Source organism: Heterodontus francisci, chromosome 33, assembly GCF_036365525.1.
Source record: "Heterodontus francisci isolate sHetFra1 chromosome 33, sHetFra1.hap1, whole genome shotgun sequence".
In the NCBI taxonomy this organism is placed as follows: domain Eukaryota; kingdom Metazoa; phylum Chordata; class Chondrichthyes; order Heterodontiformes; family Heterodontidae; genus Heterodontus; species Heterodontus francisci.
The window spans coordinates 20,011,157-20,026,038 of NC_090403.1; the positions used below are offsets into that span (position 1 = coordinate 20,011,157).

A 14,882-nucleotide genomic window follows, 5' to 3' on the forward strand; every position below is an offset into this window, starting at 1 on the left:
CCATCATCTACAACGCACAAAGTCAGAGTGTGATGGAATATTCTCCATTTGACTGAATGAGTGCAGCTCCAACAACACTCAAGAGGTCTGATACCATCCAGGACAAAGCAGCCCGCTTAATTGGCACCACATCCACCACCTTTAACATTCACTCCTTCCATCAACAGACCAATGGTGCACAGTGGCAGCAGTATGTACCATCTACAAGATGCACTGCAGCAACTTGCTAACGCTCCTTCGACGGCACCTTTGAAATCTCTTACACCTAGAAGAACAATGGCAGCAGGCGCATGGGAACACCACCAATTCCAACTCAAACACCATCCTGACCTGGGAACAATATCGCTGTTTCTTCATTGTCATTGGGTTAAAATCTGGGAATTCCCTCCCTCAGAGCACTGTGAGTCTACCTACACCACATGATTTCAGTGGTTCACGATGATGTCTCACCACCTTCTCCGGGGAATTAGCAATGGGCAGTAAATGCTGGCCTTGCCAAAGACACCCACATTCCACAAATAAAATTAAAAATTTCCAATTCACTTTGGTTATGAACGTACACTATAAAAAGAATAGCCTGTCTGCGACAAGATATTCGATTGCAACCTTGGAATGGCTCCTTTCTGAATTAAAATCAATATGGGACTCTGAATTCAATTCCTCACCTCAATGGTTTACTATCTCCAACTGACAGAAAGGCAACCCCTCAAAGATGCACGTGCAGATTTTAAATTCCAAACAAAACTTCGAGCTACAAGCATGCTTCGAACAATGACCATGTCAAGTGTTTATTTAATTTAATATTACAACTGAGTACTGAGTGCGGGTTCAATATTGCTGGCTGCTCTCCGAAAAAGTAAATCTTGCACAAATTGATCATATTTTTCTAAAGTAATTTGATGTTCCCTCAGCACTTCAGGTACTGTAATCTTAGGGAGTCTAGCTTTAAACTGACTAGATAAAAATATAATTTACTCAATTTGATCAGTTGCATCAAATCAGCAAGTAATAAAAGAGGCTGGCATCATTGGATACAATGGGGCAAATTGCAGATGGTATGATTTGAAGATTGTGTATGCAGGAACTATTGAGAATAGATCTGTGCTGTCGACTTTAAACACATTTGATCAATAGGTGAAAGGTTTACAACAATTAGTCATCTTTAATCACATTGAAATTTACTTTCACCGTCAGCAAGTCCAATGTTGAGAATGCTTAGAAAAATTGAACACAAAAAACAACTGTTGCCAGTAGCATTTAAAGTGTACAACTATAATCCTATGTAGAATACAGACCCAGGACAAAACAGGAATTTATATATTCACTACCGGAACCGAGGTCTCAGTGCTCCAGCACAATACCAATCCTGTTCAGATAAGACCCATTGCAGTGTTGGCACAGGCTTTGCCTCTGGTATTTAGAAACAATGCTGGTCTAGGTCAGGCAGTTGTAAATTTGACACCAGTTTTCATGCATTTGTAAAATCTGTAAAAGTTTCAACATTGCTATAGGTTTAGTACATGAAGCACCATCACCAAAGCAGTCCCAGGACCAGCACGTATACACAGCTGGAAGTTACTCAATTATTTGGGCCTGTAATTACCTGTTTCTCCCCAAAGAGTATCAAAACTGTTAATCTGTGCTCGTTCCACTTCTTCCTCATCCTTTTCTGGGAGATCCAGGAGATACGACACAATCTGAAATAAAATGCAAAAGAATATTATAAGAACCAGGTCAGTAAAATAAAGGTCATCTGCTCTTGATTTTTGGTGTCATATCTTGCATTGTCTGATTCCAGGCTATGCAGACAAGTAGGCATTATGTACTGCTCTATATCAAGACCTTTTTGTACACCAATGAGTTATGCCATCAAGTCACCTACAAGATCCATTTAGTGCCAGTAGAGCACCCAATATCTTAGTTTTAACCAACTTCAGAGGTTGTGGCTCCAAGTATCAGGAGTATCTGCAGCATACCTCAGGTACTTCATAGGGTTCAGGTTTAGTGAGTTTCAAGAGCTCTCAATCAGGTTTTTGGCAAAGGTAAATCAGGGTAAGGCATTTCAAATGTCCCTTTCCTAAGGTGCTATGAAACACCACTGCTGAAGGTGATGGTTGCACAAAAGCAGAAGATAGCTTTGTGGAGAACAATTGAAACCACGGTTTCAAATGGTCAATGTCTCCATGGACTCAAAGAATAATACAGCACAGAAGGAGACTATTCAGTCCATTACGTCTGCGACGGCTCTTTGGTACAGCGATCCAATTATTCCCACTCCTCTGCTCTTTCCCCACAGCCCTGTAAATGTTTTCCCTTCAAGTCGTTACCAAATTCTCTTTTGAATGTTACTATTGAATTTGTTTTCACCACCCTTTCAGGCAGTGCACTCCAGATCACAATAACTCGGTGTAAAAAAAATGTTTCCTCTTGTCACCTCTGGGTCATTTTGCCAAACACCTTAAATCTGTGTCCTCTGGTTACTGACCCTCTGCCATTGGAAACAGTTTCTTCTTACTCTATCGAAACCATTCATAATTTTGAATACCTCTATCAAATGTCCTTTTAACCTTCTCTGATCTAAGCAGAACCAACTCCGGCTTCTCTTGTCTCACCATGTAACTGAAGTCATTCATCCCTCGCACCATTCTAGTAAATCACTGCTGCATCCTCTATAAGGCACTAGCATCCTTCCTAAAGTGTGGTACCCAGAATTGAACACAACACTTCAGATGAGGCAAAACCAGTGTTTTATAAAGGCTTAGCATTACTTCCTTACTTTAGTACTGTAAGATTGTATTAATATAGGTAAGGATCCCATATGCTTTTTAACAGCCAGTCCAATGTGCCCTGCCACCTTCAAAGGTTTATGTACATAAACCCCACATCTCCCTGTTCCTGCACTCCTTTTAAAATTGTACCATATAGTTTATAACACCTCTCTTCATTCCTCCTACAAAAATATATCACTTCACACTTCTCTGCATTAAATTTCATCTGCCATGAGTCTGCTCATGTCTGTGTTCTCCTGAAGTCTATTATCCTCCTCATTGTTTACAATATTTCAGAGTTTCATGCCATCTGTAAACTTTGAAATTACGCCCTGTAGACCCAAGTTCAGGTAATTAATATATATCTAAAGGAACAGTGATCTTAACACCGACCCCTGGGAAACATCATTGTATATTTCCCTGCCAACTGTTCGTCATGATTCTTTGCTTTCTGGCCCTTAACCAATTTCATATGCGTGCCAACACTGTCCCTTTAATCCAATGGGCTTAATTTTGCTAATAAGTTTATTATGTGGTACTTTGTCAAACACCTTTTCAAAGTCCATGAACATGAACCACACTACAATCATCCACCCTTTTCATTACTTCATCAAGAAACCCAACCAAATTAGTCAAACATGATTTGCCTTTAACAAATCCATTCTGACTTTCATTAATTAGCCCATACTTTCCCAAGACCCAATTAATGTTGACCAGGATTATTGGCTCAAAGATCCCCCACCACCTATGTTAGATTGGCTGGCCTGTAGTTTCTGACGAAGGGTCATCAACCTGAAAGGTTAATTCTATTTTTCTCTCCACTGATGCTGCCAGATCTGCTGAATATTTCCAGCATCTGCAGTATTTTGCTCCTGCTGTAGTTTCTGGCTTTATCCTTCTCCTATTTTTTGAATAGGGATGTAACATTTGCAATCAATTAATCACTCCCACATCTAAGGAGGATTGGAAGATTGTGGTCAGAGCCTCTGTAATTTCCACTCTTTCTTCCCTCAGTAACCTAGGATGCATCTATCTGTTCCGGCTGACTTTTCTACTTTGAGGTCCACGAATGTTTTAAGTTCCTCCTCTTTATCTATATTTTCATATTCAGTATTGCTACTACCTCCTCCTTTATTGCTACATTGGCAGCATCCTCTTCTCCAGTGAAGACAGATGCAAAGTACTCATTTAGTCTGCCTCCACAAGAATATCTACTTTTTGGTCCCTAATCAGTCCCACACTGACTACCTTTGACAACCCTTTTATGTTTATCAAAGATTTTTGGATTCTCTTTTATTTTAGCTGATAATCTATTTCATAATTTCTCTTTGCCTCTCTTATTCCCTTTTTTGGATCTCTGTACTTTCTGTATTCAGCTTGATTCTCTACTGCGTTACAAGCCTTACGCTTGTCATAAACCTCTTTTTTCTGAATCATTTTAATCTCTATATCTTTTGTCATCCATGGAGCTCTATGGATGCCATACCTTTCCCCCTCATGTGAGTATTTCTAATCTGTACCTGAACTGTCTCCTCTTTGAAGGCCTCCTATTGTTCAATGATTGTTTTTGCTATCTATTTTTCATTCCAATCCACCTGGGCTAGATCCGTTGTTATCTCACTGAAGTTGGGCCGTCTGCAGTTAAGTATTTTTATGCTCGATTGTTCCTTGCCCATTTCCATAACTATTCTATTCCAGTATGCCAGTACCATGATTGTCACTGAGATGATGCATATAAAGTATTCAACCACTGAAACATTTTTGAACTTTTTTACAACGCACCTAATTGTAAAGCTCTACACTGGTCAGAAAGCTGATCTGTGGAGTCTCGTCCTCTCTGTGGGAAGAGCAGCAGGCACCTCCACAATTTGTAATAATAATAATTTCATAATGCACACATGACTGACAAAAACATTTGGGCTCCTACTTACTGCACCACCTTACTTTGTAAACAATTTAAAAGCCATGAAACACATTACGCACCTCAGTATATCCCATGCTTGCTGCAGCAATAAGTGCCTGTTGAACTGCATGGCTCTTCTTAAACACCCCTTGCTGTTGTCCTGCCAGTGTCCAATCAGCCTGGATCAGGAATTTGACCACTTCCAAGTGGCCCCGCAGTGCTGCATGGACCAGAGCACACTGTCCATTCTTATCCAGGTGGTCCACCTTCGGAGATAAGTAATCAATCAGTCAGATTCAACATGAATCTCAGAACCATTGTCATCAAAGTAATGCATTAGGAAGATTTAACTACAGATTTGTATTTCCTTCAAAATGCAAATTTCACCAGTCTCAGCCAAATAGCCACAGGGTACAAAGTAATGGGGAATGAGCTAGAGCAGAGAAAGGAAATAAAAATAGAGTAACAGCCAGGCAATAGTGACCATAATATTATATGCTTTAAGATAATAATTGAGAACGACATAAGTATGACGAAGACCAGTGTAATAGATTGGAGAAAAGCTGATTTTGAGGAGATGAGAACAGAACTTGAGAAGGTAAAATGGACAACAATACTGGAAAGCAATGATATAGAACAGAAACGGGAAACATTTAAAACAGTGTTCAACAGAGTCTGGGAAAAATATGTTGTGCTAAAAAACAAGAGCAAGTTAAATGCTAATGAGTCACCATGGAGGAACAAAGCCATAAGGAAAAGGTTGAGGGTAAGGAAGGAGAAATACACTAAGTACATGGGTAATAGGGGAGAGCATGACTAGGGAAAATGCAAAGAGATTAGAAGAGTAATCAAAAAAACAATTAGGAGAACAAAAAGGAACTATGAAATTAAATTATCAAGGAATATAAAACAAAATAGTACAATATTTCAGAGACACAAAGAGAAAAGGAAAGTCACAATGGGAATAGGACCACTTATTGATCGTCTTGATAATATCACAGGCAACAATAGAGAAATGGCGGAAATATTAAACAATTACTTTGCTTCAAAGGACAGGTGGACAGAACAATGGATGATGAGATTAGAAATAAGATAACTGCATTTAAAATAAAAACAGGTGAAATATTAAATAAACTAATCAAACTTAAAGAAGATAGAACCCCTGGTCCGGATGGACTACATCCACGCATTTTAAAAGAAGCTAGGGAAGAGACAGCAGAGGCGTTACAACATATTTTTAATAATTCCTTGGAAAAAGGTATAGTGCCAGAAGACTGGCGGATGGCTAATGTTACATCTATATTTAAGAAGGGAGACGGAACACACCCAGGGAACTATCGACAGTTAGCTTAACATTGCTGGTACAAAAGATGATGGAATCCTGACTAAAGGAGAGAATAGAAGAACATTCAGAAAACAAAAATGAAATATTGAATAGTCAGCATGGATTTCAAAAAGGAAAGTCTGGCTTGACCAATCTTGTCGATTTTTCTGAAGTGGTAACAGAGAGGGTAGACAAGGGTTATGTTGAAGATGTAATTATCGAGGTTTTCAAAAAACCTTCAATAACATACTGCATGTTGCAGGTTGACTAATGGATAAAGTCAGAGAAGGTGGGGTCTGAAGACAAGTAGCAGAATGGATAGCTAGCTGACTTCAGGAAAGCAGAGAGTAGGGGTAAAGGGTTGTTATTCAGAGTGGCAGAAGGTGGAAAGTGGTGTTCCACAAGGATCAGTGCTGGGACCACTGTTGTTCACAATTTATATTCACAATTTAGACTTGGAATCAAAAACACTGGGCGGAATTTCATGCTCTCCTCTGCTGTGGGTTTGGAGGTGGAAAGAGCATATCATTGGATGGGATAGTGGCGGGGAGTCCCCGCCTCTGCCAAAATTAAGTCCGGGGCGGGAAGGCCTGTGAACAGCTTTCCCGCCAGGCTGCCAATTAAGGTCCTTAAGTGGGTAATTAATGCCCAATTAAGGGCCTCATCCCACTGTCGCTGCAATTAGCCAAGCGGCGGGCGGGCCTGTTGTTGCATGGGAAGCAAGGTAGGAAAAACCATGCAGTCTGCTTGCTGGCACAGGGTGGTCCCACACTAAAAGGCATTTAGTGCCTGAACGAGGGACCCAACATCGGGAAGGGGGAGCCCGCTGAGAGCCACTCCCTGCCCTTGCTGTCGACTCCCCTACACACCCCTCCCCCGTGACCCCCACGTCGTGAGACCCCTCCTGTCCTGCTCTACCTGTGGCCTGGGTCCAGTGCCGCCTGTGGGCCTTGGGTGGGTGCTCCGCTGGCAGTGGCCAGTGCCTCCGTGATGGCGCTGCTCAGTTAAAGAGCCGCCGGCCTCTGATTGGCCAGCAGTTCTCAGTGCGCGGGATTTCCGTCGCCAGGATCCTTGATGCGGGGTTCTCGGCAGTGCTTTGCCAGGACGTCGAGACTCCCATCGCCCGGATAAAAACCGGCCAGTATTTCCAAATTTGCAGGTTACACCAAATTGTGTGGGGGGGGGGGGGGAGGGGCATGGGGATGGTCAATACTGAAGTGGATTGCAAAAATTACAAGAAGATATTAATAAACTTGCAGAATGTGCATATAATTGACAAATGAATTTCAAAATAGATAAATGTGAGGTATTACGTCTTGGCAAGAAAAATAAGAAGGTTGCATATTACATAGAAAATAAGAATCTAAATGGTGTACAGGAGCAAAATAATCTGGGAGCACAAATACACCAACCACTAAGAGTAGCAACATGGGTTAACAAGGCCACAAAAAAAGAAAACCAAGCACTAGGGTTTATTTCTAGAGATATAGAACTGAAAAGTAAACTTGTATAAAACCTTGGTTAGACCACACCTAGAGTACTTTAAGAGGTTTACCAGGATGTTGCCTGGTCTGCAGGGCATTAGCTATGAGGAGTGGTTGGATAAACTCGGATTGTTTTCACTGGAACGACGGAGGTGGAGGGGCGACATGATAGAGGTTTACAAAGTTATGAGCGGCATGGACAGAGTGGATAGTCAGAAACTTTTTCCCAGGGTGGAAGAGTCAGTTACTAGGGGACATAGGCTTAAGGTGAGAGGGGCAAAGTTTAGAGGGGATGTGCGAGGCAAGTTCTTTACACAGAGGGTGGTGAGTGCCTGGAACTTGCTGCCGGGGGAGGTGGTGGAAGCAGGTACAATAGTGACGTTTAAGAGGCATCTTGACAAATACATGAATAGGATGGGGATAGAGGGATACGGTCCCCGGAAGTGCAGAAGGTTTTAGTTTAGGCAGGCATCAAGATTGGCGCAGGCTTGGAGGGCCGAATGGCCTGTTCCTGTGCTGTACTGTTCTTTGTTCTGCATACAATTCTGGTCACCATATTTAAAAAAATATACAGGCATTGGAGAGGGTGCAAAAAGGCTTTATAAGGATGATACCAGAAATGCAGGGGTATACCTATCAGGAGAGGATGAACAGGCTGAGTCTCCTTTCTCTTGAAAGGAGAAGGCCAAGGAGTGACCTAATTATGAAAGGTTTTGGACAAGTAGGCACAGACAAAATGTTTCCACTTGTGGGGAACAGCAAAACTAGAGACAGTCTCCAAAAAATCAAATAGGGAATTCAGAAGAAACTAGGGGCTGAATTTTACAGACCCCCCGCAACGTTGGAGGTTGTGGCAGGAGGCCAGAAAATGCCTCCGGCAGAGGCCTGCCACGGGCCTCGACGCTTGAAAGGCCCATCACGCTATTGCTGGCGGCGGTGAGCCCCCCAGAGCTCGGCGACAGGAGAAAAATATACACATTTAAATAAAGCATTAATTACCTTCTTGCCTCCGCCTTCCATCTCGCTGCGATACTGGTGCCAGTAGCCGGCATTCCTGCGCTTTCGGGTCCCCGTCCGGGGGAGTCGGGGTGGTGGGTGTAGGGAGCTACATCAAAGTAATTTCATTGGTGTAGGGGATGGTGGGAAGGGGTAAAATGTATAGTTTATGAACTTTTGCAGGGTGGGGTGGGAGGGGGGGGAAGAGGGGAAGTCAGGTGGGCAGGGCAAGTGTTTTTGTGGGGTGGGGGGGGGAGAGAGAGGGCAAGAAATACATTGAATGGTTATTGGGGGATGGGAGAGGGGCAAATTAAATGTTTCAAAAAAATGTTTCAACATCTCTCTTTAAAAATTTAAATTAAATAGAAGTACTCAAAGCTCTTTAAAAATGGCGTCAGTGCCTGCGCAAAGGCTGCTGAAGCCATTGCTGGGGACAGACCACCCGCCCCCTCCACGCCATCGGGGGCAGGGAGGGTGGCGGTCTGTCCCGGCCATTTAATTGAGCCGTCGTGTTTAATATCGCGGTGGCTCTGCAATGTGCGATCCGTAAAATGCAGCCCTAGGAATGTGGAACTCACCGCCACAGGTTGAAGTGAATAGTATAGATGCAGTTAAGGGGAGGCTAGATAAGCATAAGGGAGAAGGGAATAGAGGGTTATACTGATAAGGTTAGATAAGGAATGGCGGGAGGAGGCTCGAGTGGAGCATAAACGCTGGTATGAACTGGTTGGGCTGAATAGCCTGTTTCGGTGCTATTTAACCTTTCTATTCCTACGTAAGTACTGAGGGTTCAAGTCCAAAAGGAAAGGGTCTACAGGCCTCAGGAAATCTTTATGTTAATCTCAATAAGGACCATAGAAAAATACATGTCTGATTAACATGACAAAGCAACCAGAAGTTTCATTAAAGAGATTTTAAGCAGAGTTTTTTTTATTCTTTCATGGGATGTGGGCATCGCTGGCTAGGCCAGCATTTGTTGCCCATCCCTAATTGCCCTTGACAACTGAGTGGCTTGCTAGGCCATTTCAGAGGGCCGTTCAGAGTTTGCTGCAACAAACTGACGATTGACATTTAATACATTTTGAAGATTTACCTTTGCGCGTCTTTTGGACAGTAGATGGACAACAGTGAGGTGTCCAGAAGCTGCTGCATATCCCAAGGGAGTCAGCCCACTCTCCGAGCAGGCATCCACGTTCGCTCCAAACTCTAGCAGGAGTGCAACCATGTCTGAGTTACCAAGGTGGGACTGGACGCACAATATTGGGGCGTTGTTCAATACTTCTGTCCGGTAATTCACATTGGCACCGCCCAAAATCAGTAAACGACTCACCTGGTTATTAGCAAGATTCTCAGCGTTAGTATGGTAGCATAAAATAATAAATCACACACAAGATCATTGGAAAAGGGCGGCAGCATATCGGCAATTACTGTACAATTGATGCTGTGGGCTGACAGGATCTGGTCTTTTTTGCTACTGTGTACTAAATTGGATAAGTCCTCAGCAAGCTTTTTTTTACTCAACCCTCTTCCCCTCCCTCCCCCAATAACTGCATTCTGTTTGCAGCTCAAGTGGTTACTGCCTTGGTTTGCCTTACTCTATAAAAGTGCTCCTTCAATATGTTCACAATTTTAATGAACTAGGGCATTCTCCACTATAGCATTTTAATTTCAATACAATTTCTGCACACCTGTTACATTGCTGAATCACATAATTCTAAATAGAATTCAAACAATGTAGAGAACCAAATATGATACTTTAAAATGTTAAACCAAATTTCATTGGTAGGGCTTTCCTCATTTTCCAAATGTAGTTGATTCTCCACAAACAAATGAACAGACCATCTAAAGTAGGGAAATTATACGACCATGCCCCTTCAGAATTTTTAAAAATTATGTTGGATGTAAGCTCATGTTCTCCATTTGGGACCTTGATGGAGAAGACAGAAGATTACAAGTTGGTGGAATGGGCAGACAGGTGGCAGATGAGGTTCAATGCAGAGAAATGTTTCGTGATTCATTTTGGTAGGAAGAACATGGGGAGACAATATAGAATATAGGGTACAATTCTAAAGGGGGTGCAGGAGCAGAGGTGTATATGTGCATAAGTCATTGAAGGTGGCAGGACAAGTTGACAGAGTGGTTAATAAAGCATACAGTATCCTGGGCTTTATTAATAGGGGCATAGAGTACAAGAGCAAGCAAGTTATGTTGAACTTGTATAAGACACTAGTTTGGCCTCAGCTGGAGGACTGCGTCCAATTCTGGGCGCTGCACTTGAGGAAAGACGTGAGGACACTGGAGAGAGTACAGAAAAGATTCACGAGAATGGTTCCAGGGATGAAGAATTTCAGTTATGAAGATAGATTGGAGAAGTTAGGACTGTTTTCCTTGAAGAGAAGAGAAGGCTGAGAGGCGATTTGATAGAGGTATTCAAATTCATGAGGGGTCTGGACAGAGTCAATAGAGAGAAACTGTTCCCACTCATGAAAGGATCGAGAACAAAAGGGCACAGATTTAAAGTATTTGGTCAGAGACGCAAAAGTGACATAAGAAAAACTTTTTCACGCAACGAGTGGTTAAGGTCTGGAATGCGCTGCCTGAATGTGGTGGAGGCAGGTTCAGTTGAAGCATTCAAAAGGGAATTAGACAGTTATATGAAAAGGAAGAACCTGTGCTGTAACAATTCTGTGATTCTGTGATAAACTACTGAGGTGCTTCCAGGTATCAGTAACCTTAATTATGAGGGAAGGCTATGGAAGTTATGTTTATTTTCCCTGGAAAAGAATGAACTTTGAAATGACCTAGTTGAAGTTTTCATTACATTTTTCCTCATTGGTGATTAAATTCCAAATCAAAATACTTGGTCTGTTGGGATCAGTGGCTTGAGATAGCTGTATATTAATGTAAACATGGATTTAAACTTTATATGCAGGCCACAAAGTTCCCTGGGAAATATCTAAATGACCCACGAAGAAAAAAAAGTTTAGACATTCCTGGTCTACTTGTTCGTACAAGGATGACATAAACGATGAAAATGTTCAAGTTTCCTCAGAATTAATTAAGATCAAAACATCTTTCACTTATTTTGTTGCATGGTTGCCACAATATTCAAATTGTTAAGGTTCTAGTAGCTTTATGGGATGGGACCATAGCACAAACAATTTCCCAACCCCATTATTTTAGTCCTAGATTCTCCCCATGTCTCTCCTTCTGAAAAGATCACTTGCTTACACCCAAGAAGGTAGCATAGTCCAGTTAAGGCCAAGGGTTCTTTATAACTACCGCCTTGGGTAGCCAAATCACCACATCATTCCCATCTCCGCCCCAACACCAGTGAACTGCTTCAACCGTTAATCTCAGATGAAAAATCTGCCTGCAATAGTGATGAAATTCTTTAATTGAGTGACTGGTAGCTGTGGGACTGAAACCAGCAATAAACTACTTGAGAATCAAATACCCTGCTGCACAACTACCAATGGAGATCCAGTCACTGAAGACTGATTGAAATGTCTGACGGCCTGCTTGGGGTGGTTTTCTAATACGCTGCAGCTGAAACCCAAGGATTCTTTCCGCTTCAACAGCAATGATATTCATAACCTGCATCAAAATCAAATACTTATGTGCCCTAACCAGAAGAATATGTTACAAAATAATTATGTTTATTCCTCAGATGTGATGGAATGATCACAGCCAGCAAGTCTGCAATACATTGAAAACAGGCTTTTATTTTGCATAAGTTAAAAGTTTCAAACCGTCAGCACTAGCGATTCGGTCAATGTGCAACACCAGGAAGAGGTGATACCTCAGTCTGATATTGATAACCAGTGAAAGATTAAAATTATTTGAATAAATATTTCTATTCAATACTTTGTGCATTTTCACAGATAATAATCAATTTCTAAACTCCACATCCAATCCTCAGTCAAAATCAGCAAAAATATAGCACAAACCAAAGTGTAAGAATGTGTTCATAAAAATAATGTTCCCCACCAGTTTTATGTAGTTTTCTTATTTTCGAAAATGAAAGGGATCTATTAGATGTTCCATAAAAAGTATTTCAAACTAAAAATTGAGCTTCATATTCTGTCAGGTATTTTAAAAACTTAATTTTTTTAATTACAACTTTTTCCCCTCCCAAGGACTGCTCTGAGCTGGCCACCAGCTGCTGCTTTGTGTCAAACGTGGCTTTGCAGGGCTCTTGCCTATGAGTCAGCAGGTTATGGGTTCAAGTCGTACTCCAGACTTGAGAATAAAAATCTAGGCTGACACTCCAGTGCAGTTCTGAGGGAGTGCTGCACTGTTGGAGGTGTTGCATTTTGGATTAGGTGTACGTAAAAGATCCCATGACATTATTTCAAAGAAGAGCAGGGGAGCTATCCCTGGGGTCCTGGCCAATATTTATCTCTCAATCAACACCACTAAAACAGATTATCTGGTCATTATCACATTGCTGTTTGTGGGAGTCTGAGGTGCACAAAATGACTGCCACGTTTCCTACACTACACAACACTGGCATATTTCGGAAGTACTTTATTGGCTATAAAGCACTTTGGGACATCCTGAGGTTGTTAAACGTGCTATATAAATGCGTCTTTCTTTTTCTTTTCTTTTTGTTCCAAGCTGCCACCAGTACTGCTTTCAGCTGACCAGCAACAAATGCTGGAGGGTCATCAAGTGTTTAGATTTCCAGTAGATAAGTGCTTAGCTTTCATACAATGCAGGAACTCCCTCTATTGGCAACAGTCAGCGAGTCCTACAGTCAATTGCAGAGCATAACAGGGCACCAACAGGCTGTGCCTATCACTATGGCCATAATTTTATTTGAGATTTTTCTCTCTCAATACAGAAATAATTTTATTTCAACACAAAAATAACTGTGAGTGCTGTTAATACAGCCAAAGGAATTAGCTTGGAGAAGTAACTAAGCCTCTCAGCACAAAGCAGCTGAAGCATGGACTGCAGTCGTTCAAGATGATGGCTCACCACCACCTTCTCAAGGGCAGTTAGGGATGGGCAACAAATGCTGGCCTTGCCAGTGACACCCACAACCCATGAAAGAATTTTTTTTAAAGTTACATAGTGGCATTTGCTGAAACCCCCAAAGATAACTTCTGTTACTCTTGTTAGTTTAGTTGCACTATCCTTCCCATCTAGTTCCTGGTGATATAAAACAATATCCACTGTTAAAACAAAAGAATTTTAGCAACTCAAAAAGCAGAAAAAGCTAAAGTTTTTTTTCAATTGTTGCTAACTTAACGCTTTTCTGGGCAATTAGTTTTCAATCTGTATATTTCATGCAAAATACAACTCTGGCCTCTTCTGCATCTCCCATTTCCTTCACACACCATTGGCGGCTGTGCCTTCAGCCGTCTAGGCACCAATCACTGAAATCCCCCATCTCTACATCTCGTTTAAGCCGCTCTTTAAAACCACCTCTTTGATCAAGATTTTGGTTGCCTGCCCTAATATCTCCTTTTTTGGATCGGTCAACTTTTGTCTGATTATGATCCTGTGAAGCACGTCGCGATGTTTTACTAAGTTAAAGGCACTATATAAATGCAAGTCCTTGTTGTTGTTAATGACAACAGATTAAAAATACCCAAAAATGCACTAATTATACTTTGGCTCAGTGACATTTTGCAGTCAAATAATGTGCTGACACATCCTGTCATTAAGACTTTGCTGTTTTAAAGGGAATCTGTTAAGTGCAGTACATGCCAGCTGGTTGATGCCATGTCTGCCAATGTAATTGGCTTCATTAATAAATGTAATAATGGTAGATTACTCCATTTTGTTTCCCGCTGGTAGTAAGTCACCATGAAACACTGGATACGAGGGTTAAAAGCCTTCCTGTAGTAGGATTGTGTATTTTCTAAAACTGTAATTTCCTCCCAGCCCTTTAGCCCCAGTCACCTGGATCATAGAAGCAATCTCGGCTGGTATTTAACTGAAAATAATTTTTAAAAATGATACCTGTTTTAATTCCTTTAGTTCTGTGTAAAAGATGGTGTGATGTGGTACTTAACTATGTAGGCCAAATAGGTCCCAGGTTGAATTCTTGCCTGTGCAATTTAACCAAGCTCAGCCGAGGTTGTTTTGGGAAGCAACAACTGATCCCAGTGTATCTGGACTAGGACTCATAGGCTTAAAACTTAACCTTCAACATCAGCACTAATAAGGCAATTTTTTTTTAATCAGTATTTTGAAACTTCAGCACAACGTATGCCTTCATAGAATCTTAGGATGACACAGCATAGAAGGAGGCCAATTGCCTGTGTCAGTTCTTGGAAAGAGCTATTCAATTTGTCCCACTACCCTGCTCTTTTCCCATATCCTTGCAAATTTTCCTCCTTCAGGCATTTATCCGTCCCATTTTGAAAGCTACCATTGAATCAGCTCCCACCAGC

At 41.6% G+C, this 14,882-nt stretch overlaps 1 protein-coding gene across 16 annotated transcripts in view; it reads right to left on the reverse strand.

Annotated features, from left to right (window-relative positions):
• The window catches only part of tanc2a (tetratricopeptide repeat, ankyrin repeat and coiled-coil containing 2a), a 1,142,739-nt gene that overhangs the window by 72,608 nt on the left and 1,055,249 nt on the right, over nucleotides 1-14,882 (reverse strand). For all 16 annotated transcript variants that reach the window (XR_010969054.1, XM_068013145.1, XM_068013151.1 and 13 more), the window contains 3 exons: nucleotides 9,569-9,805; nucleotides 4,752-4,937; nucleotides 1,604-1,697 (listed from right to left, as the gene is read on the reverse strand). Coding sequence is in view for 15 of the 16 variants with exons in the window: in XM_068013145.1 (XP_067869246.1) it covers nucleotides 1,604-1,697; nucleotides 4,752-4,937; nucleotides 9,569-9,805 (517 nt within the window). In the remaining variant the exon portion in view is untranslated. The remainder of the gene's footprint in view (nucleotides 1-1,603; nucleotides 1,698-4,751; nucleotides 4,938-9,568; nucleotides 9,806-14,882) is intronic.